Here is a 22,518-nt window from a genome sequence, read left to right as displayed (position 1 = left end):
ATACTTTAATAAAATTTTATACAAAAATGTTTTTTTGATTGGGATTTTGTTATTAATAATTAATGAGCACTTTATGAATGAATATTTTTTTCTATCTATCTGATACTATCTTTGTTATTAATTTTGTGGGTATTATTTTTTTTAAATTTAAAATATATAAATATCATAATGATAAATTATTGATCTATCTACAAATTTTCATTCATTATCTTTTAATTTTTTAAAGTAAATTTTGAATCTACTAATTGCTTTATTATTATTATCATCAATCAATTCATAAAAAGGCAATTAATCAAAACTTTAGAATTGTTAAAAAATATCAATTTTTTAATTGCAAATGTTTAGTTAAAAAGGAAAGAATTCTGAAAGACTGAATACAAACGAGAGTTAGCAGTTTAAAGAAACAGCTGGCTTTAAACCTTTTATGAAGGGAACGCTAAATTAATAAGAATTCTAAAATAACGCAAGTCAAAAAAATTAAATTAATAACCGTAACTCTTTGTATCCATATTCAGAATCGGGCAATGACTTACTTTAATATTCGTAATCAAATATACTTGCAAGTAAATTAAATTAATAGCCCATGACAACACCTAGAAGATTAGAGATATTAACAAATAATAATAGCATTTTAAGAGAAAGTTCTGTATTATTTATGTCTAAGCTTCACTACAAGCCGTTTGCATACCGCAGATGCCTAGAAAAGCTAAATTTAAATATGTTAGAGAATATTAATATTGATTAAATAGAATATACTTAAGATTTAACCAGCGCACAAAAAATGCTTAAAAATATAGCATTTGCTGAATTTGATGTAAAGACTGTTGAAAATATGGGTTATGAAAACTTTAACAAAATATTTCGCTTATGGTAATAGGCCATATTAAATTATGGAGTTTAATAGTAGGAAGAATAAACAAAAGGAGAAAAACTCTATACTAAGTATAGAGAACATTTAGATGCAAGTCAAAAGATAGACGATATTAAAAAAGCACATGCAGAAAAAAAAACTAAATTATATGAATAAATTAAAACACTTTAATGGTAGATCAACGAACTAAAGCAGCAGAGTTAAAAGTAAGGAAAATTTAAGTGCACATACTGTACCAAGCTGTTTGAAAATAAAGAGGATATAAAGACTCATATTCGCTCAGCTCATAAAGATAAAATTGAAAAGATAAAAGAAGATTAAAAGGTAATTGAAGATTTCGGCAATCCTATGAGGCTTATGACACGCAGAGAAGAGAGACATTTGTAAGAATAAAATGAATTATTAGCATAAAAGGTAATTAATTATATATTATTTGATTGTTATAAGTTATGATAATATATATCATTTAGGTTGCTAAGGAAGTTGAAGAAAAAATGTAATAGCAACTAAAGATTCTTTTTGAAAAAAATTAAGAGTTATAGAAAAGAAAGAGAGAAGAAGAGTTAAGAAATGAGTTCAATACAAGCACTAACGATGAACTTTAAGAAAATTAGAAGCATTTATTAAGTAGCATTTCCAAGATGAACAATGTCTTTGGTGGATTCGAAGAAATGTTTGCCTAAATGCAAACTAAATAGTAAAATTTAATAGAAGAGCAGTAGCAATAAAATAAAAGATTAAAGGAAATAGAAATGGATTAGAAGAAATTGGAGAGCGAAAGATTAGCTAAAGAAAAAGAATATTAGGAATATTTGAAGAGTATACATAATACACAAACAAAATAATTAGAACTAAGTAGAAATGAAGAAGAATATTTTGGATCTTAGATGAGGCCTGAAGAGTTATAATTGAGTAAAGAGCCTTCATTTGGCAATCCTTACATGAATTAATTTAGAGGTTAGTAAAGACAATCAAGTTAAAATAACTATAAAAAGAAAGATGATTTTTTTTTGGAATTAGTAGAGGAAGATGAGAATAAAGAGAATTTCTTTTTGAATAGAAACTCTCGAAATCCTTTGGAATAATATTATAACACACAACAATCATAATAGACGAATACATAAGTTTAAATGTCTCAGCTTATGACATAAAATGAAAGTTCAGCATCAAAAAGAGATTTGAAAAAATAATTTAAAGAAAAATATAAATCAGAAGATGAAGTTATTACTACGTAAAGTATTATTAAAAAGAAAAATAAAATGATGCATATAGGAGATCTAGAGAGTGACTATGATTCTGATTTATTAGAAGAGTCTTATGAAGAAGGAGTGCTGTAACCAACTAATAAGCATGAGATATTTAAATAAGCTGAAATACAATTTAAAGAAAAATTAATGACCGCCTAAGAAAAATATCAAATTGAAAAAGATAAACAATACAAATAAGCTGTAGCTCGTAGAGATTTAATTGATGATAATAGAAAAAAGAAATACAATTATCCATTTGAAACAAATAAGATTATTAACAATTTCTCTTCACTTGAATAAGATAAAATTAGAAATGAGCGTTTAATTGATGAAGTTATACAGATGAATAAATTGAAAGATGAAAGAAATTAAAGTCCATAACAAAGCGATGATGAACTAGAACTGATAAATGATTAAGTAGATATTGAAGAAATGAAGAAGCATTTTATAAAAAATAATTTAAATTTTGAATTGGATAATTCTGGATCAGAGAAAAAAGACATTTAAGACCTTGATTAAATGCAATTTGATTAGTTAAGATCAGCCTATTAACAAAGATACAATCCTAAATAAATTAATAGATTTTGATGTAAAATTAAGTAAAATGGAGCACTACCTCAAAATCACATTTAAAAGCTTAAATTAAGCATTATTATTAATCAATAAATAGACAAATATCAATAAAATATATATAATTTCATAGCTATCACAGTTAAACGCATAGCTTTTATTAAATTTTGCTTTTTATTGATATTTTATATTAAAATTTAGTAATATTATTGATATTAATAAAATTTTCCTTTTTTATTGATTCACTTATTACGTAATACTTTATTGAATTATAAGCATATATGATTAGTATTCAAACATTTTTAATTCATGGTTTGGCAAATTAAACAAATAAAATTCTAAAACCATTAAAAATTACTTTTACAAAAAATTTTTTTGATTAAAGTAAATTAAGATAAAAGTTATCTATCATTCTATTTGTTACATGTCTCAAGACTTTTCAAAACATATCTTTAGAACTAAATTTCTAAAAAAATAATCTACTTTGGTAGAGGAAAATTCTGATTTATTTTTTATCAATCAAGTAAAATTTTTAATGTATTTCACTAAAATTAGAAAAATTATTTTGCAAAGAAGTAACAAAATATTCTCTATATAATTAATTGAAGACTAATAAAAAATTTATTCTTTAATTAAATCATCAATTCTAATTAAATTCAATATGCATTAAATTATATATGGGATGGATTTGCTTTATTTTTATAATAGGGATTATTATTTAAAAATAATTTTAAAAACAATCTGGTTTATTTATTTATTTAATTATTTACAGTGCAATTTAATAAATTTTGATTAAGATATGATATGCATTTTTTACAGTCTAGTAGGTTCTAATTGATTTATTCATTATAACTAATTTTAAAAGCTAAAACTAAAGTATTTTAACAAATTGAATAGAAAACTTAATTATTTCTTAGCCAAGCAAATATTACTTCAAATTAATCTTTTGAAATTAAAAATTGATAAATTTTTATAGACCCAATTAAATTGAATAATTATCAAGTACATAGTAATAGGAATAGTAACATTAAAAAAATAGAAATGCCAAATTACGGAACTAAAAATTACTGGGAAAAGCGTTATAAAAAGCAAAAGAATACAGTATTTGAATGGCTAGAGAACTACTAGGATTTAAAAGAAATCATCAATGAGAGCTGTTAAAAAGACGGAATAATTCTAAATTTAGGATGTGGCAATAGTGTTATTTAAGAAGAGATGTATGATGATGGATACAAAAATATTTATAATATAGATATATCAGAAGAATGCATAAAATAGATGGATAGTAGAAAAGGCAATAGACCAGAACTGATTTACGAAGTATAATCATAATTTTAATTAAATTGGATTTCCGTTTTAAAATTTTCAAGATAGACTTTTAGATTGAATACATATGCTATAAAAAGCTGATATGCTTTAAATAGTGAGTTATCATATAACTCTTTTATTTAACTTTAAAATAGGTTATGGACTGTACAGAGCTTAAATATGAAGATGAGAAATTTGATTTTGTTATAGATAAGTCTACTATTGATGCTCTTTTGTGTGGAGATTACAGTTATTTAAATGTTGCAAAGATGATGTCAGAAGTATAAAGAGTGCTTAAGCCTAATGGCGTTTACTTAATTGTGAGCTATGGCGAACCTTATAATAGGACCTTCCATTTTGAAAGGAACCATATCGACTTTACATATACCGTTAAGGCATTACCACCTAAAGGTACCTCTAAACAAGATTTCTAAAATTAATATAAAGCCATAAAAAATTTTGAGTTTTAATATATCAAATATTATCTAAATACAATTCTAAAATTTATAATTCTGATTTGTTTCTATTTTCTAAATGCCTTAGATGCCCAAGATGGAAGCGGATAAAAATAGAACCCTCATTATGCCTACATACTTAAGAAAGGTCCAAATGCATAGTAAAAATATGAAAATAATTACGAAGAAGTTATTCTCGAGTTAATTGAAGAAGAAAAAGAAGCATTGAAGTTGTATGGCGCTTCTAAGGTACTTTAAATGTCTTGTTATAATTTAAAAAAGTTTTTAATTTTATTTAGGATTAGGATTCTGGTGATGAGGATTCATAAAGTGATGAAGAGAAATAATTAGAAGAAGGGGAAGATAGTTAAGAGGAATGCGAAGATAAATAGTTAAGCAGTCAATAAAATACAGATGATTAAAGCAAAGAAGAAGAAATAAATGAACTTAAATTAGAAAGTTTTGAAACAAAAGATAAACAATAAGATGAAAGAGAATGTAAAAATTTAGAAATTGGTAATGAACAAAAGTTTGAAGAATTGAAGTTAAACTGAAATTCTATATCAAAGATATAAAAAATAGTTATTTATTTTAGTTAGTAATTATATTTAGTTATAAAGAATAGTTAAAAAATAAGTTATAGTTAAATTTTTATTCTTTGTTTTGAATTAATAACCATATTTATTGATTATTAACAAAAAAATAGTTGTTTGTTTGTTATTTTTGTTAAATAAAAAGATAGATATTATTTATAATAAAAAAATAATTAATATTTATTATTGACAATCAGTAACAACAATTAACACTTCAAATAATTATTATTATTGTTGTAAAAATTTAAGCTCATATCAAATTATATTGATAAATTAAAATATTAAGAGATTTGCTTTACTCTACTAAATAAAATAAATAATTTACTTATTATTTAGCTTGTGAAATTAGTGTGTTAGTTATCTCACAGAATAAGTAATAATTGAAATTTAGAACTGTAAAAGGAAGGATCTCAGATATTTAAATCTATGAGTATTATTTCTATTTTAAAATAAATATTAAAATTATCTTATAACTTAATACTAAAAAAGATGAATTGGATAATTAAATAAATCTAGTTAATAATCTAAGCTATATTAGAAATTTTTAAGAGTATGATAGTGATGGTGGGTTATAAAAGGGTAGAATCAAAAGAAAAACTTTGATGGACAATATTTAAAATAGATTTTATCATAATATAGAGAAAATTAGATTAGCTGTAGATGAAATAAATAATCAAAGAATGTTAATGTAGAATAAAGATTAAACTCCTATACTGACTCCAGTTTTTCAATCTGTGCAGACTTTAATAGGGAAGTAGCGTGTAAAAGAAGCAAAAATGTATACAGGAAAAGAAGCGGTTTCATTAGATTCCTAGCTTTTTGATATTCCGTTAATGGATGAAGAAGTAATTTATTGTTTATTTATTTTAACATAGATTTAATTAACTCATATTGAAGGTTATTTAATAAAAACGATAACTATTTTTGCAATTAATTGACTAAAAAGGTAAAGTAATACCAGAAAGTTTTTGACATGAAAAAAAACAACCATGATTTGCTCAAATTCAATAAGATAGAGAATTAAATAAAAGCAATAAACAAAAAGCTTAAAGATAGAGAAAATCCAGTTTCATTAAAGTTAAATGAAAATAATGAAGATTAACCTGAGATATTTAAATAAAAAAATGGTTCTCATAAAAAGAAATAATCAAAATAAGAAAGTATAGAAAATCGAATTTAATTTTAATAAAAATAATTAACAAGTGAGCTATTAAAGAAATAGTTTTTTTAACAAAGAATTAAATTATAAAATAAGAAGAAATAACATTTTATAGAATGCGATTAAAGAATCAAAGCTCTCTATTTTTAGAACTTAGATGAAGATGAAACTTCTGAATGCAATTCTCCAGTACTTTAAAATTCTAAATCTTTAACTAAAAGTATTTTTCTAAAAAATAATTAATCGAACAAAAGCTTAAGTATCGATGTAAGCTAGAAAAGGAGAAGTATTGATTAAAACGAAGGTCTTAATCCTAGCAACGTTGGTTATCCTTCTCCAATAAAAAAAAAATTAAGTTCTATTTACTTTCCAAATGAAAGTATTTCTAAAAATTCTATGGAAAAATCATAAAGTAACTATTCATAGAATTTACTCTCTCCACAAAGACTAAAATCTCACACTCAATCAAATTAAAATTCTATTTAAACCTCTAATTAAAAAATAGAATAAATATCTAGAGCATAAAGTTTTATTTATCCTTACAAGCTTTCAGATATAAAAGAAAAAGTTTAAAGAACAGAGAAGATGAATTTAAAAGATGAAAAATAATTGATAAGCGATTCTATACAAGTTATGCTTGATTCTATAATGGAAGAAAAGTAAAAAAAGAAATAAAGGCAAAGTATAGTTTTCTAAAATAAATTATAATCTTAGAATGACGAATAATAGCTACTTTCTTCCTCAAGCAGTGAGAATATTTACTTCAAAGAAAATTTAAGCCATTCTAAAACATAAAACTTAAGTAACGATAATAAAAAATTTAGAAAAATTGAGCTGAGTTAGACAAATAACATTTTTTTAAGTAGAAGTAATGCATCTAACCAAAATTATTAAGATTTAGATGAAGAATTGATTATAAAAATGGAAAAAAATAAAATTAGAGGAGAAAGGCTGATTTAACTTAAAAAAAAGCTTGGTTTACTCGATTAAAATACACTGAAGAACGAGTAAATAGATTAAATTGTTAAAGAAATAGACAACATACATAAAGAGCAAGAAGAACAAAATCTAAATAAATTAAAATCTTAGAATTTAAAATAAATTTAAAACAATAATCAATAAAGGAAAAATTTATTAACTTTTTCTAAGAACGAAAATTATTAATTACTTAAGAAATATGCCAATCAAAAGCGAAGAGGCTTCTAAAATCAGAATCTTTCAGAGGGCAGGTTTAGTTAACTTTAAAATTCAAGTATCAACTAAAGAGTTAACAAGAGTATGCTAATAAATGAGAACTTTAGCATATAAGATGGAGAATAAAATTCAATTGATGGTACTTTATTGCTAACAAATAGATCTAACTTTGATAAAATATTATTGCAAAATAAATAAGCATAAAGTTTAAAATAAAATGAGATTTAGAGATATAATAGAAATGAAAACTCCATAAATTCTTCCTCCTTTCATGAAACATCAGTTGGCTCCAGATAAAATAAAAATAGCATTTAAGATGTTAATTATGATAATTATAAAATATAATATATATCCTTTTAGAATTAAAATCAAAGAAAATATCACACAGATTAAGTAAATCAAACATCTCAAGAGTCTTTTCGAAACAAATTGAATTAAAACAAATTTAGTGAACATAATTCTCTGAACCATACTTAGAATAACAGGGTTTTCAATATTAAAATCAGTAAGAATTAATCTTAGACCATAAATAAGTATAACAATGAATCAAGTTAAGAAAGGCTATTAGATGATGAAAATCGTGGTGGTTTGAATTTACTTAAAAATTTAAGTAAAATTGAACCAAAAAAATTATCAGAAAAAACATAAAGCAATATAAGTTTAAAGACATATGAAGGTATAAGTCAAAGTGATAATTATGGTTTTTTAAAGGATATTCAATAAAAATAAAAAATAGAGCAAAACAGAGATAATAATAAATAGTTTCCTCAGTTGAGAACAAGATTGTAAAATAATTCATTAAATAAAAGAGTAGATTAACAATAGTAATAAGAATCTAACCCCATATTAGTTTAATCGTTTCTTATAAATCAAACAAACTCTTTGTTAGATTAAAGCAATACTTAACATAAACTATACCAACAAAATAATTTCATGAAGCATTTTTTCAGATAAAAAGTAAATCTCAAAAAAGAATTTGGAGAAAAGGTTACAGAAGCTGATAGAGAAACTTTTACTTGTAAAGCAAAAGTGAGTAATTTCTTCGATAATTTATTGGATTATTAAGAATAAAGTATATTAAATAGCAAAAATATTAATCATTAAATAAATAAGAGTATAAAAACTTTCAGCTCTCATCTGATTGGTTGGAAAAATGAATTATAAGAATGCAATCAAGACAATAATAATCATAATAATAATAATAATAATCATATACAATTTAATACATAAAAATACAATAAAAACATATCAGTAACAGCAACAGAAAAGTTGTAAGAGAAGTAAACAAAGAATTTATTAAAATTATGAAAGATACTTAAAAAAGCAGTTTACAAAAAATCAAACAAATGGATGGTATAAATTAAATAAAAAACAAATAATTTTTGCTAAAAATAAGCATTTTCTTAATGGCTCAGTTATATCTAAAAAGTGTAAGCTCTGTACCCAAAACATAAATAAATTTAATGAATATTTTTTAATAATATTGACAAAGTTTTCATCAGAAACATTAGAGAAAAAATTTTTCTTAATATATTTATAAAAATACCTAATTTTATAAAAACATTACTGTTTTTAGAGTAAATACCTCAAAAACCAGAATAAATTATCATTCAAGTAATAATTCTTCAAGATATCATATTCAGAAAAAAAGTAATAAACTATATGCTTGTCTTTTATTTTTTATATTTCAGCCAATGTAAAAATATTACAAATACCATTAAAAAATTTAAAAGTTAGGTTCATTCATTCATTAATCTTTGCAAAAAAATTTTAAATCTTTAACTCACAAGTTTTAGTGTAAGCTTGATAAATCCTATAAAAAAAGGAGTTAAAACAATGAAATCGACTTTATTTGATTGTATATAAAAATAGCAAATAAATAAATTTATAGTAGAAATGAATGAATTAATTTATTTATTTACATTGAAGAATTTCTTACTTTCTTCGATTATTAAATTTCATAAAAATATAAATTTATCTTACGCAAACCAATCTAATACAAATAGATAGATAGATTGATAGTTAGATCTGAATTCAATTTTTACCTTTTGGTTTTATTTTTGTTAAATAATGGACCAGCTTACTTATTGTCAAAAGTAAACTAAACTTGCAAATTAATTCTTAACCGAATTTTAAGAACAGCAAAACGATTACTAGAATAGCGTTACTTATTTATGATTGAATGCAACAACTAGGATAACAAATATAAATTTTCATTTATTTTTAATTATTTCTTTACTTGAATTATCATTTCACAAACTATTTTTTCTAACGCATTTTAAATTAAAATAGCTCCATTAAAAAAAAATTATTTTGAGTTTATTTTTCTTTTGAGCTACAAGGGTAGAATGCTTAAATGAGAGTAGCAATAATATTTTATAAAGTATTTCACATTTTTTAGTTAAAAATTTTTTATGTTGAAAATATTTATGGTTAGCCTACAACATCAAACAAATTTTGTTAAATTTTTACTAAAAAAAAAATCAAAATTATGAATGATGATGGATAAATATTAATCTATGGGTTATATTAATCATAATGGAAGCGTTATTACTACTCAAAATTATTATTTTTGCTCAAAAAAGATCAAAACATAAATAAAATGAATTCTAAATGAAGAAAAAGTAAAGGTAAATGTCGTAAATATTGCTTTTTTTCAAATAATATTATTCTTTTTGTAAATACTTGTGATAATTTGAAAATAGTAAAGTAAAATAATGAAAAAAGAGAATCGTGATGAATTAATTTTTTATCTATGATTATAAGCTATGAAATTTTTCAAAAATAATTCAGCAAATTATTCTATTTTAAGAAAAGTATTGTTTTCCTATTTATTTTATTGTTTTTTATTATAATTTATAAAGTAAAAAAATAAAATAATTTTTAAAAGAAGAGTAAGGAAATTGAAGAAGTAGTTTGTAGTAAATTAAAAAAATTGAAAAGAAAACAAATTAAAATTTACAATTCATCATGATTAAATTTATTAATTTTTCAGCTTTTTTTTATTTCCTTGTTTGATTTAAATCGATTCTTGATTGAAAAAAGAAGATATATTACAAGAAAGATAGGAAGGGAAGGTATAAAGAATTTAAATGTTATATATAATATTAGAACAGATAATAACTTAGATTAAATAGATTAATAGAAATTAAACACAAAATAAATAATTGATTAATCTCTTTCTGTGCAAATTTTATACTTACACAAAATACTTTCAAAAATATTTGCCTTACACATTTATTTTTCAGTCTTGTATTTTCTTTTACAAGGTATTTTGCTAAAAAATCAAAACAATTTAAGGCTGGCTATTTACTATCATAAAATAAGGGAATAGCTTATTGAATAAAATTTTTAAAGGAGCCAAATGAAAAATCTTATTTGGAATATTTTTACTTCTCATTTTTAGTATGCATTTATTTATCTTTCATCTATCTATTTATCAACCTATCAATATATTTATTTATTTATTTATTTGCTAATCAATCAATCAATAAATCTAATTGATCTTTTGTTAATTGAAATTAATAATTTTATGTTATTGACATATATTTAATTATTTAGTATAGACTTATTGATAGAAAAAAAAGTAAATTTTATAAAAAATAGAGCTAAAAAGCATAATTATTAATATCAAGCTATCCCATTAAAATAATAATTTTTTTATTATCCTTGGTATGATTACATTTAATTATCGAAATATTTTTTTGCAAAATATGTAAATTTTAAATATTGTTTGTTTGTAAGAAGATGAATTCACAAATAAAACATAAAAAAATGATCTTTAACATCAAGGTTGCTGCTGCTAAATCTTAGCCAGCTTATCCCTGCGCTCCTATTTACAACAACAATTTTTATGCTGAATTAAAATTAAAATTTTGAATTGATGAAATAAATAGAGAAATAGTTGAAAAAAAATATTAAAAAAATAAATACTTTATAAATTTTATAATATCTATTTTTTTTCATAAATTCATTCAATAAACCTATAAATTTTGTTTATTTTATGATTTTTAAATGATTTTAAAAATTAAAAAAATTCTATTTGTTTGATTAGTATCTATTTTTAATCCTTTAAAACTTCCACTTAAGTATAAGAAGTAAAAACACAATAAAAGTAAAATAGAGTCTTTTAGAGATGAAATAGAAAGACAATTTAGATGATATATTTTTATTCTGTGATTTTGCAAATTTTACTTTAGCCATTATAATAAGTAATGATTGCATATCAAGAAAAGCAAAAAATAATAATAATTGAAGCCAATCACACCTAAAATACTCAAGAACACTTCTTCAAATATGTTAATAATCTCTGAATAAGGAGAGGAAAAGACAAAAAAAAAAAATATAAATTAATGTAGGAGATAAAATATGAGATTATATATAACAATCTTTTTATAGGTTCTCGTAAGGAATTTATGGTTATATACAAAGAGATTTTAACAATTTCAAATATCCAAGAATATTAATTAATTAACTAATTAGTTCTATCTATTCTATATATTTTTGGTTGAAATAAATTGTGACAAAATAATTATTTGAAATGTACTTTCTTTTTAACGAAATAACATATTTGTATTTTCATATATAGTCTGTAATTTAAGCGTTAACACAACTTTCATTTAGAGTAGAATTAGAATTTGTATAATTTAAATTTACTTTCATGTCAGCATGCAAATTATTTTAAAAAAGCAAATGATATTTTGGCAAAAATATTTGAAACGACTTTCGAAGAATATTAATGTGAGTAATTCAAACTTAGATTTAATGTAAAATACTTAAAATTTGGCCTTTAAATGAAGTCTTTATGAAATAAAGAGAGAGCATTGGGTATTAAAATATGCTTCATGAAAACGATTAAAATAATCGATTATGCGGTAATCTTGTTTATATTATTAGCAGGTCTTCAAATATCAATAAATTCAGAATTAAAAGACTGAGTAAATAATCTAAGATTTTATTAGTCGCCCAATATTAGTATTTTTGATAGTCAGAAAAATGTGTGAGAAAATCAATCAAGAGTGGTGGCAATCTACTTGTTTGACTATTAGCAAATAACCAGTTTAAAATTTTTTTTAGTTAATTTCATCAGAAGAAACTGTTACCCACAATTTGTTATTTTAAATTATTTGATTTACAATAATCAGATTTATATATATCCTTAAAACAGTAAAACATATTACTCCATTCCTTTTTAGAAATCTTTATATTTCCAAAATGAGTAGTGTTCTTTATTGCTGATTAAGTATTTTAGTTAATTTCATCAAAATGTAAATTCTCTGCTCATTTCATTTTTAAATTTATTACCTAATTTTTTCTGATTTCAATTGTAATTAAAGTCGCAATTTAAGCAAATTAAGTTGTAAGGATATATATAGTTTGTCAATAATATTTTAGAGTCTGTATGATCTATTGATTGATTGATCAATCGATTTATAGGATGGGATGGGGTTTTGTTTGAATTGCTAGATTGGTATTCTATTCTCATGTTGTAACTTTAATTAAGTTTTCTTGATAAAAATTAAGGATTAATATTCCCAGTGATGAATTATCAAAATTAAATACCAAGAAAAAGAAGTAAATTTTTATTCAATATTTGAATAATTTATTTGATGTCTAGAAAATAGTGTATTCTTGCTTACCTACCTATTTTTTTGACGTCTCCTTACCCACTAAATGTTTTACCTATTTATTACCTTAATTTCCCTATCTTCTAAGAGCTTACATCTTATTTTTATGTTAAATAAATGTTAAATCATTCTATCTGCTTTACTACTTTAATTAATAAGTACGATGTAATATTTTTTATGTAAATCGGGAAGGGTTTAAAAAGTAAAATTTAGGCTATTTTCAATCATTTTTCATTTACTTAAAAATTGTATGATTTTTTCTCATACCATTATAAAGCATAAAATTCAAAGATAGATACATACATACATGCTCACTCTTTATTTTATCAATATAAATTTAATTTCAGTAAGATTAAGAAAATATAATTTTTAAAATCTCATGCAGTGTAGAATTTTTCGGCATCTAATTAACTTACAATTCTATTTGACTGAAGCTCTTAAAAATGATTTGGATAGGTAAAATTGAAGTTAAGAAATATAAATTATTAATACTGAACAAAGCTCAAAGTTATTTTAATAATCATCTATAAGAATTCTTAGTTTTAACGCATTTTTAATTTATAAATCTGATACAAGTGCTTGAACACTAATTTACAAAAATGAAAGCTTTTTAATGGTAATGAATAAAAATTATAAAACAAAGTTATTTATATGCGATAATATAGTGTTTGAGTGAATGATAGTAAATACTCTTTTCAAAAAAGATTTAGATATTTTCCTTTTTAATAGATATAAATAGTTAGATAGATAGATCTATTAATTATTTATTTATTTATTCATCTATTAGGTAGCTATGTATGAGAAAGAACGAGTGGTTGAATTAATAAGTAAAAAAAGTAAACATAAGAATAATTAACATATTTATTAGGTATAATCTTAAATAAAATTATAGGTATTTGATAAAAGTATTACACTGTTTGTCCAAATGACTATTAAGAGTGTAAAAAGAAACTATATAAATCTCAAAAACCTGTCATAATCTTAAATAGTTAAAATAACAAATAGCTCCAGTTAAATTTTCAAATAGAAGTATTGATGGGCTTTAATTTTACAATTTTGAAAGAAATAAAATTTGGTTTTTTATATCACTTTTAATTGTCATACAAAAATCTAAATAAATCAAACTAGTCATCGATATTATAAAAACACAATCAACATATTTGCATGCATAATATTGTAAAAATTGAAGTAATTATTAGGAGTATTTTATAAAAAATTTATAAAATGACGACTTCATAAGTAATTTTACTCACTTTTATTAAAAAGTACTTGCAAATCGTCTTAAAAATAAAATAATATTAACAAATTTAAATGAAATTTCTTTTGATTTTATCATATAGATAAATATAAATATAATTTTAGCGTATAGAATTTATAATTTTGATAAGCATAAGTCAAAAATAAATAAGAATTTATAAGCGAATATTAAAGTATCAATCAAGCAGAATTATCTCATTAATATTTGAGGTTTAATTTCAATACAGAACTATCTATCTATTATACTTTTATGCATTCAGCAAAAAATATTAATCACTTAAATACAATTTTAATTTTTTATTGAGCAAATACTTTTATCGCGCCTTTCGCTGGATATAATTATTTGTTTACTAAAAGTCTTAACGCTGGCTTTATTCTAGTTCAACATATCTGCTTTTAATTTTGTAAAGCATAAAACTGGTTATGCTCTATTTCTAATTTTTTTCTATTTTTGATACAAAAGTAAAGTTAAGTAGCGGAATTTGCTGGATCCTTTATCGAGGTTGGACCAGTAAAAATAATATTGAAAAACATGTAATTAAAAATTAACTTACGATTACGTTGTCTAAACATCGATAAACAAGCAAACAACCCTCGCGAGTAACTAAATTTATTATAAATTTTTAAGAATAAAAATGAAGTAATTCTAATGATAGCATCTTTATAAGGAGTTAAAAAATTCTCAAATTATAGGGTAATTTTGGAAAAGTTGATTCTGTCTCAAGTGTCATTGCCAAGATAGAAGAAGTGAGGAAAAAGAGAAACAAATTTTATAAATATCAATGAAAAAAAAAGTCAAGTGATGTTAACACTTTCAACAACTGCCTCATAGAGTGAAATTAAACTTTTGGCTACAATGGCTTGAAAATAAATATGATCTTGTAAAAATTTCGATAAATTTCTTATTTTAAAATGGCTTTTTCTAAATAATCAATTAAAAATTATCACGGACAGATAAACGAACAAACTAAAAAGTCGAAAATGGAAAAGTCTTTCTTAAAAAAAACAGTATTGGATAGTAAGAATACTAGATAGAGCAGTCTTTTTTGAAAAGGATAGATTTTGCAAAACGTTATAAATAAATAAATGTGTTTTGTACTTCATTTATATATTGAAAAAATGTAAAATATGAATGCAAATTAAAGTTTACTTAGTTTGCTTTTTAAAAAGCGAATAAGTGAATGGGTGAGTTAGCCATCCTACTATTTATTCAAAACATACTCAAATAATAATAAGAACGAAAATAAGGGTAAACAAAAATTAATTTTGCAGAGTATTAATATAAAGCAAAGAAATTTTATTAAGCTTTGCAACGGCACTTTTATTTTACTAAGAAATTGTCTCAAATTTAATAAAAAATTTAAGGGGTGGGATATAAGTAATATTAGAAATAATTAAAACCAAGCCATCATTTATTATTAGGAATGTTTGAAATTTAATAAGCCCTAGACTAAATTACAAAGAATTACATTCACATTTAACTATGTTATCCATAGCATAGAAGTTTATTGGTAAGAATTAGCTAAAGTTGTTCTTATAATGATGATTATATTGTGGGAATAAAATTTTCAGGAACTTTTAAGAAGATTTTAGAATATATATTTTTTGTTTATGAGATTACTGATTGTGATAAAATTAATAAAATAAAATATCGTAAACATATAGATAATAAATAATTTATAGTAGTCAGTTTTTAATTATTTTATTTTCATTAAGAATCAATCTATCGATCTATCTATATTCTTTTTCTTTAAGTAAGATAGAACACATTATCATAATTTCAATATTTTTTTTTATTTGCATTGGAAAATAATAAAATAAACAATTAATCAATCTTACATAAAATCATTCATTCTTACTTTCTTTATTTCTTTTAATTAATTAATTAAATTAATTAATCAAAAAAGATATGATACCAATTCAAATTGATTTTGCTCTAAAAATTTTTTTTTTTTAAGAAAAAGAAAAGAAAAGCCGTAAAAATTATAATAAAAAAATTAACAAACAAATACAAAAAAAAATACTTTGACTTCAACCCAAAAAAAGTAAAAAAAAGATAAAGAAACATCTGTATAGAAAGCAATTAAAAGATTACTTTGAAAGTGATTTCGCCTTATTGAATAAGAGTCTTAAAATATTTTACCATGATGTCGCATGACTTTTAAGTTCAAAATAACGCTCTCGCTTTGGGAGGAGCATTCGTTGGCAGTCATTTTGCTTTGAATCCAGCCCAATTAGGTAAATAAAGATTAATTGATTTGGTCGATATCTATCTCTAATTTTAATTCTTAATCTTTGTGAATTTTAAGTATATCAAATCTAAGATATATATCAGTTTTGCTAACTCAATAAGCTTATTATTAATTAAATTAGGTTTAATTTTTGCAAAAATTTGTTTGAATAAATTTTTACTATAGGGATCTTAATTAAATTTGAAATTCTCTCGCTTATTTGATCATTTACTTTTTTTTTCTTTCTTTTTTATCAGTCTTTTGCTAAATATCAATTTTTTTCTTCTTTCTCTTGCAGAGCATTTTATTTAAACTCTTATCTCCTAATGCAATCAGACACCAATGTCCTCCCTTATTTAGAGTTTATCATTTATACAAAAGGACACAAATTTTATATCACATATTTATTTTTTAATTTATCGAGTTATTATTTTTCTCTTTTTCACTTTAAGCTTTAAAAGCAGTACATGAAAGCTTTTATCTTCTCCTTGCTTTGTGAAAGATTTTGCTATTTTAATTACTGATTATTTTTTGATGCCCTATTTGAATTAAAATACCACATTTTTATGATAAATTTGATGGAATTATAGATATTGATTACCCCCACTTCTCATAATTAATCAAAAATATTTGAGAATTGATTCAAGCTTTATTATAATCTTACGAGATAAACAACAATTCTTATATTTAGCTGATCTCTGCCAACTTAGATAATTTATATAATAAAAGATACTTCCGCACTTTAGTTTCTTTTTATCAAAATTTTTATGGCTTTGTTCAGTATTCACCAAAAATTTATTGATAGTAAATAAAAATAACTAACAAATAATATCATCTAAACCTAATTCTCCCACCTTCACACATCATACTAAACAAAGAAACTTAGTACACTGATTAATCTATTCAAGAATAGTATTTCGTATGAATAATATGCTTCTCATAATTTTTTGAAAAATCATGTTTAAAAAGATAAATAAAATGATAGGAATTTAACAGGTTCTCTATTAATGTGAGAGTATTTTTAATAAAAAGATGATATAATTCTCAATACTTCCCTTTAATTTGTTAAATTTACACAGATAGTTTGCAAATTCAAAATTCTTTCTTTAAAAAAAACAAAGAACAATACATAAATAACTAAAACAAAAGAAATTTCAATTTACAGGCAATTTACTGTAAACAGAACATAATTTATTAAATTATTTCAGATCGCAATTATTAATTTCTTCCTCTTTTTCTCTAAAACCCCCTAAAATTTGTAATCTGTTTTGGAATCTCAATCAAGAATTATTTTGCAAACAAAAAAAATCAATCAATCAATTAAGTGAGTGAGTGAGTGAAAAATTGTGTTATTTCCCTCACTATAAATTATTGAGTAAATTAGTTAGCAAGCAGATAAGTAAAAGTTTATCAAAACTGATTATATAAATATATTTATGGGAAAATTCAAATACTTTATTTACTAATTCAATTTATTAATTTTAAATAGCCTTTCCTCACCAAATCAAACCCACAATGAGCATGAATTGTAACCAGTAAATGATTGATTCATCCTTTTCCAAACAACACTGCTAAAGCTCTATTCAATAACAGTAATAAATGCATCAGTAGCAGTAATAGTAGCTATAATAGCAGCATCTCATCTAATAATTTTAGTAGCATTAACATATGTAATAGCAATAATAGTAATAATAATAGAAACAAAAATAGGTATAACTCTCTCTTCAATAACCTTCAGCTTCTCAAACTTAATAATTATCTTCCCAACAATCCTAAACTCTCACAGCTCCCGCTTCATCTCCTTACGCTAAATCAAATATCAACAATTGCTGTAATAATGAGTTTTGTAATCTAGGTTTTTAAACCTAAATGCGTCCTTAAGACAAGAACCGTTTTATTGAATAAGCTCGCAACTAAGGTGTTGGTATCGTGTGCGTTAACTGTGCTCAGCACGATTTAAAATAAATCATCGAAAGAGTAAAATAAGATGGAGATATATTTATTTTGTTTAATTCTAGTAAAATGAATTCATTATCTAATGACAATTCTTATACAACAATTCCCAACGATCAAAACGATAACTTGACCATGCTTAATTCAGCAAACAACAGTTACAATATACAATAGGCTCAAATCCCTAGTTTGCCAAACATTCCTCAAACAGGACAAACAGGAATGAGCTCAGTTCCAAGCTTAAATTCTATATACCCTGCAGTGACTTAGAATATTCTTTAATTCTAAAAAGGACCTACTTTCAACTTCCCTTAACCAAATGCTCCTATTTTCGCTTCAAATGAGTCCTTAATAAAAGAGTATAACAATCAACAAGGTAGCGCCCTCCTTCCTCAGGTCGGTTTGCCTTTCTAGTAAACTATTCAGAATCAACACGCCTTAGGCTTCCCTATGCTCCTAAATCCTTAAGATTCTGGCATGAAATTACTTCCTGCTGGATAAGGCTAGTATATTCCCTAGTTTAATTTTGCAGCTGGATACCCTTTACACAATTAAAATTTATTGGCAGAAGGAAAATCAACTTTGGTAGAAGAAAAGTATGAGTAATTTTAAATTTTTTTATTACATTTTTGCTTCATTTTTAAAGAAGAGAACAAATTTTTTTGAAAGGAGAATACTTAAATAATATATATACTTCAAGAGCTTTATAATTTACAAAGATTGCTTGAAAACTTGATTAAAGAAGGAAAGAAAGAATTAAAGAAAGAATTTGTTTGCATCTTAATTTTTTAAATGTTTGCCAATATTACGAATCTAAAATCAAATTTTTAATAATGCAAAATTAAGTAAAGTATTGATTTCCCCTTACTGTAACAATAGCTAATATTTAATACAGTTTCTAGTACTTTGCTTTTTATGCTAAATATTATTATTCTTAAAGTTTTCAAAATTTCGTTAAAGATTTTTAATTTCAAAGTTTGTAAATTACAACTAATATTACAAGGGTTTGTCAGTCTCATAAAATACCAGCAAGTTCGTACACAAAAAATTACTCAATTAATTACTTTTTTAAATTTTTATTCTGATTTTACCACAAAAATCTAAACGAATAGAGGTATAGGTCTATCAAAAATGAACGATAAATTCTACTTAAAAGTTTGATATCAAAATTTTTGAAAATAATAGAGTAGACTTTAGGCTTTATTAGAATTTAAAAACATTGAAAGAAATGTATTTTTTAACTTCTGTTTAATATCCACAGAATATAAACAAAAAGAAATTGCTTAGTTAAATTTAAATTAATTCACGCTATTCTGTAAATTTATTACAATCAATAAAATCCCCACCCAAAAAATATATGATAAATTTTCATAAATTTCTCTTAAATTTTATATCATATATAAACATAATATTAGTGTGACTGACTTTACACCTACAAATAAAAAAGCATATTTCATTTTTGTAAGGATTAAATAAGAACTATTTACTTTAAATCCAGACAAATAAATGAATACTATTTTTGCAAATGTTAGAGAAGTGTATCTTCATTTCTCATTACATTATCTCATAGCAAGATTAAGCATTAGTAATTGCTTATTGAGAATTACGCATCCATTTAATTTAATTGATTGCTTACAATATTTGTAATTATCGAGATATCATTCCAATTTATTACAACATCTATTATAATACTTCATTTGAAAAGTTAGTTATTTTAGATAAATGGTTGAATTATCTTTCAATCAATTTCAATTTTTTTTATGATTTTTTGTACTTTCCACAAAATTTTCGAAAATAAAAGAATTTAGCTACCCCTGTAAAAATTGATTATTACTATAAATAGTAAGCGAGTTTATTTTTATTGGAATGTAAAAAGATCAGATATTATGAATTTCAAGTAAAGTGCGGAAATTTAATTGATCTAACTTATCTCGCTATCTATTCATGCTACAAAACAACAAAATAAAGGCGGCCTACTAACTGGCGAAAAATATACTTAATCTAATTCCTTTTCCTATAAAATTTTGAATTTTATGAATTCGCTTTTCTTTTAAAATAAATAAATCAAGACAAAACTTTAATAAAGCTTTAATTAAAAAGAAATATTCTTTATTTAAGGAAGATTTATTATTCATAAAAATGGTTTCTTCTCCATTTATAAATATCTTGCTAAATTTAATTCATAAAAAAATTACTTAACACTTTTCAAAATTAAGTAAATAAATAAGTTCTCTCTACTCTTCATTTAAAAAGGAAATGAACAAATTTAATAAGATTTTACATCATCTAATCAAGAATAAAAATATTAAAATAAAAAAAAAACAAACTTTTCTCCCCTGCATGAAAATTTAAATTTCTCTTCTTTTTTATCTTTTTTTTTATGCCTTTAAAATATCTGGGCATCCAAATTGCGAGGTACTAACTAAAATAAAAAACTATCGAAGAATATTTTAATAGAACTATTTTTACTCATATATTTTCTATCATTACTCAAATATCTTTTATTTACCTAAATGATGCAAATTTATTTATTAACTCTTTTCTTCATTTGAATGAAGCAAGCAACTAAAATAAACTTTGATTTACTAATTATAAAATACTTAAATTAATATTTTACTTTGCTAATAAAAGATCATAAAGAGCACCTCTCCCTAAAATAAAAAATGCACTCTTCAAAAAGACTAACTCCTCTAGTAGTAAGAATCAGTCATCTAAGGACTTCAAGGTAAAAGTTGAAGGAGGATAAGAGAATTCATCTTCTAAATTAAGCAGCAATGAAATGAGTGAAGAAAATGAAAGTGCTGACTCATTCTCTGAAAATTTAGCTAACAACAATAATAATAACTAGCTAAGTGGCTAATAAGGATCTGAAATACGCAATAGCAAAACTTTAAGCCAAAGAGGAAGCAGCTCTGTCATTCCTACAAAGACAAGCCGTAAAAGCACTGAAAACAATGCAAACATGACTCCAGAAGAAATAGAAAAGCAAAATAAAATAAAAGAAAGAAGAAAAACCAACAATTTCGGTCACATCTATACTTGGTTAAAGAATTAGATTAGACTATACTATGGTGACAGGGAATTGTATGAAAAAATACAAACCTACTTCTAAAGAGTAAACAAATATAATGAAGTAGTAACTGATGAATCTAGCAGCAAGTGGTAGTTCTTCCTTTACTAAATTAAAGACAATACTCACTTAAAGAATTTCTTAAAGGAAAAAATAAAATCTGAGCATTTCCGCGAATACATCAAAACTAGAAAGGGAAAAGACTAAAAAGTTTTCTATGAATTCAGAATTGGTGTCATTTATGGTAAATATTTTATATTTATTTTACTAATTCGATTTTCTATTATTATTCCTTGGAAAGATGTCTTATTTTTTTTTTAAATAAACATAGGTATTGATCATCCTGAATTAAGCAATCAACCAAAAAACTGCTTGTTAATGGCTAAAAAAGATCCTGAGTATTGCAACATAAATTTTGGATGGTGATAATTAATTTCTAGCAAAACAAACAGCATAAAAGCATGAAAGAATATTTGTTTTAAATTCATAATTTATGATCGCTTCTTTACATAAAATAAAATAAATAAAATAGAAGATAATGAATACTAAAAAGATAGGAAATCAATCACCATTTATTAACCCACACCAAACAAATAAAAATAAATTTAACAAATAAATAAATATAATATCTTAACAATTAATAAAGATTCAATCACTTTCATAAAAAATATTAAAAATTCCCCAATTCTCTAATTCAACTTACTAACTCAACTATAAGCATGCCTACCCCTTATTAACTTTCAAATATCTGAAAAGAAATTCTAAGGATAAATTAATTAATTGATCAATCAATCAGTCAATCTATTTATCTATCTATCTATCAATCAATCTATGTATTGATCAATGAATTGAATAAGCATGAAATTAATTTCATAATCAATAGTAATAATTAATAATTAAGGAACTCTCTATCTAACTATCCTCAAAAAATTTACAACCTACTAAAAAAATTTTCTGGCGACCTCTTTTCAACTTACTCTAGA

At 23.3% G+C, this 22,518-nt stretch overlaps 4 protein-coding genes across 4 annotated transcripts; all 4 read left to right on the top strand. All coding sequences in view use genetic code 6, as the record gives it.

Moving 5' to 3' along the window:
- Nucleotides 1-265: 265 nt before the first annotated feature.
- Nucleotides 266-2,706, top strand: TTHERM_00600610 (zinc finger, C2H2 type family protein; the record flags this gene model as incomplete). The annotated part of the gene is made up of 2 exons (XM_001032532.4): nucleotides 266-1,285; nucleotides 1,342-2,706. Exons 1-2 carry the CDS (start codon nucleotides 338-340, stop codon nucleotides 2,704-2,706), a joined length of 2,313 nt encoding a protein of 770 aa, XP_001032532.4. The 5' UTR covers nucleotides 266-337.
- Nucleotides 2,707-3,729: 1,023 nt separating this feature from the next.
- Nucleotides 3,730-5,005, top strand: TTHERM_00600600 (methyltransferase domain protein; the record flags this gene model as incomplete). Its single annotated transcript, XM_001032531.1, has 3 exons — nucleotides 3,730-4,008; nucleotides 4,152-4,700; nucleotides 4,751-5,005. The coding sequence occupies 3 exons, from the start codon at nucleotides 3,730-3,732 to the stop codon at nucleotides 5,003-5,005; spliced, it is 1,083 nt and encodes a 360-aa protein (XP_001032531.1).
- A 465-nt stretch (nucleotides 5,006-5,470) lies between these two features.
- On the top strand, nucleotides 5,471-8,705 carry TTHERM_00600590 (hypothetical protein; the record flags this gene model as incomplete). The annotated part of the gene is made up of 3 exons (XM_001032530.2): nucleotides 5,471-5,474; nucleotides 5,534-5,889; nucleotides 5,991-8,705. The coding sequence occupies 3 exons, from the start codon at nucleotides 5,471-5,473 to the stop codon at nucleotides 8,703-8,705; spliced, it is 3,075 nt and encodes a 1,024-aa protein (XP_001032530.2).
- Nucleotides 8,706-16,425: 7,720 nt separating this feature from the next.
- On the top strand, nucleotides 16,426-21,961 carry TTHERM_00600550 (MigA, putative; the record flags this gene model as incomplete). Its single annotated transcript, XM_001032526.2, has 4 exons — nucleotides 16,426-16,519; nucleotides 18,002-19,067; nucleotides 21,097-21,779; nucleotides 21,867-21,961. 4 exons carry the CDS (start codon nucleotides 16,426-16,428, stop codon nucleotides 21,959-21,961), a joined length of 1,938 nt encoding a protein of 645 aa, XP_001032526.2.
- Nucleotides 21,962-22,518: the final 557 nt, after the last annotated feature.

Source organism: Tetrahymena thermophila (genome assembly GCF_000189635.1).
Source record: "Tetrahymena thermophila SB210 genomic scaffold scf_8254563, whole genome shotgun sequence".
Lineage (NCBI taxonomy): Eukaryota > Ciliophora > Oligohymenophorea > Hymenostomatida > Tetrahymenidae > Tetrahymena > Tetrahymena thermophila.
This window is presented reverse-complemented; position numbering and strand designations above follow the sequence as displayed.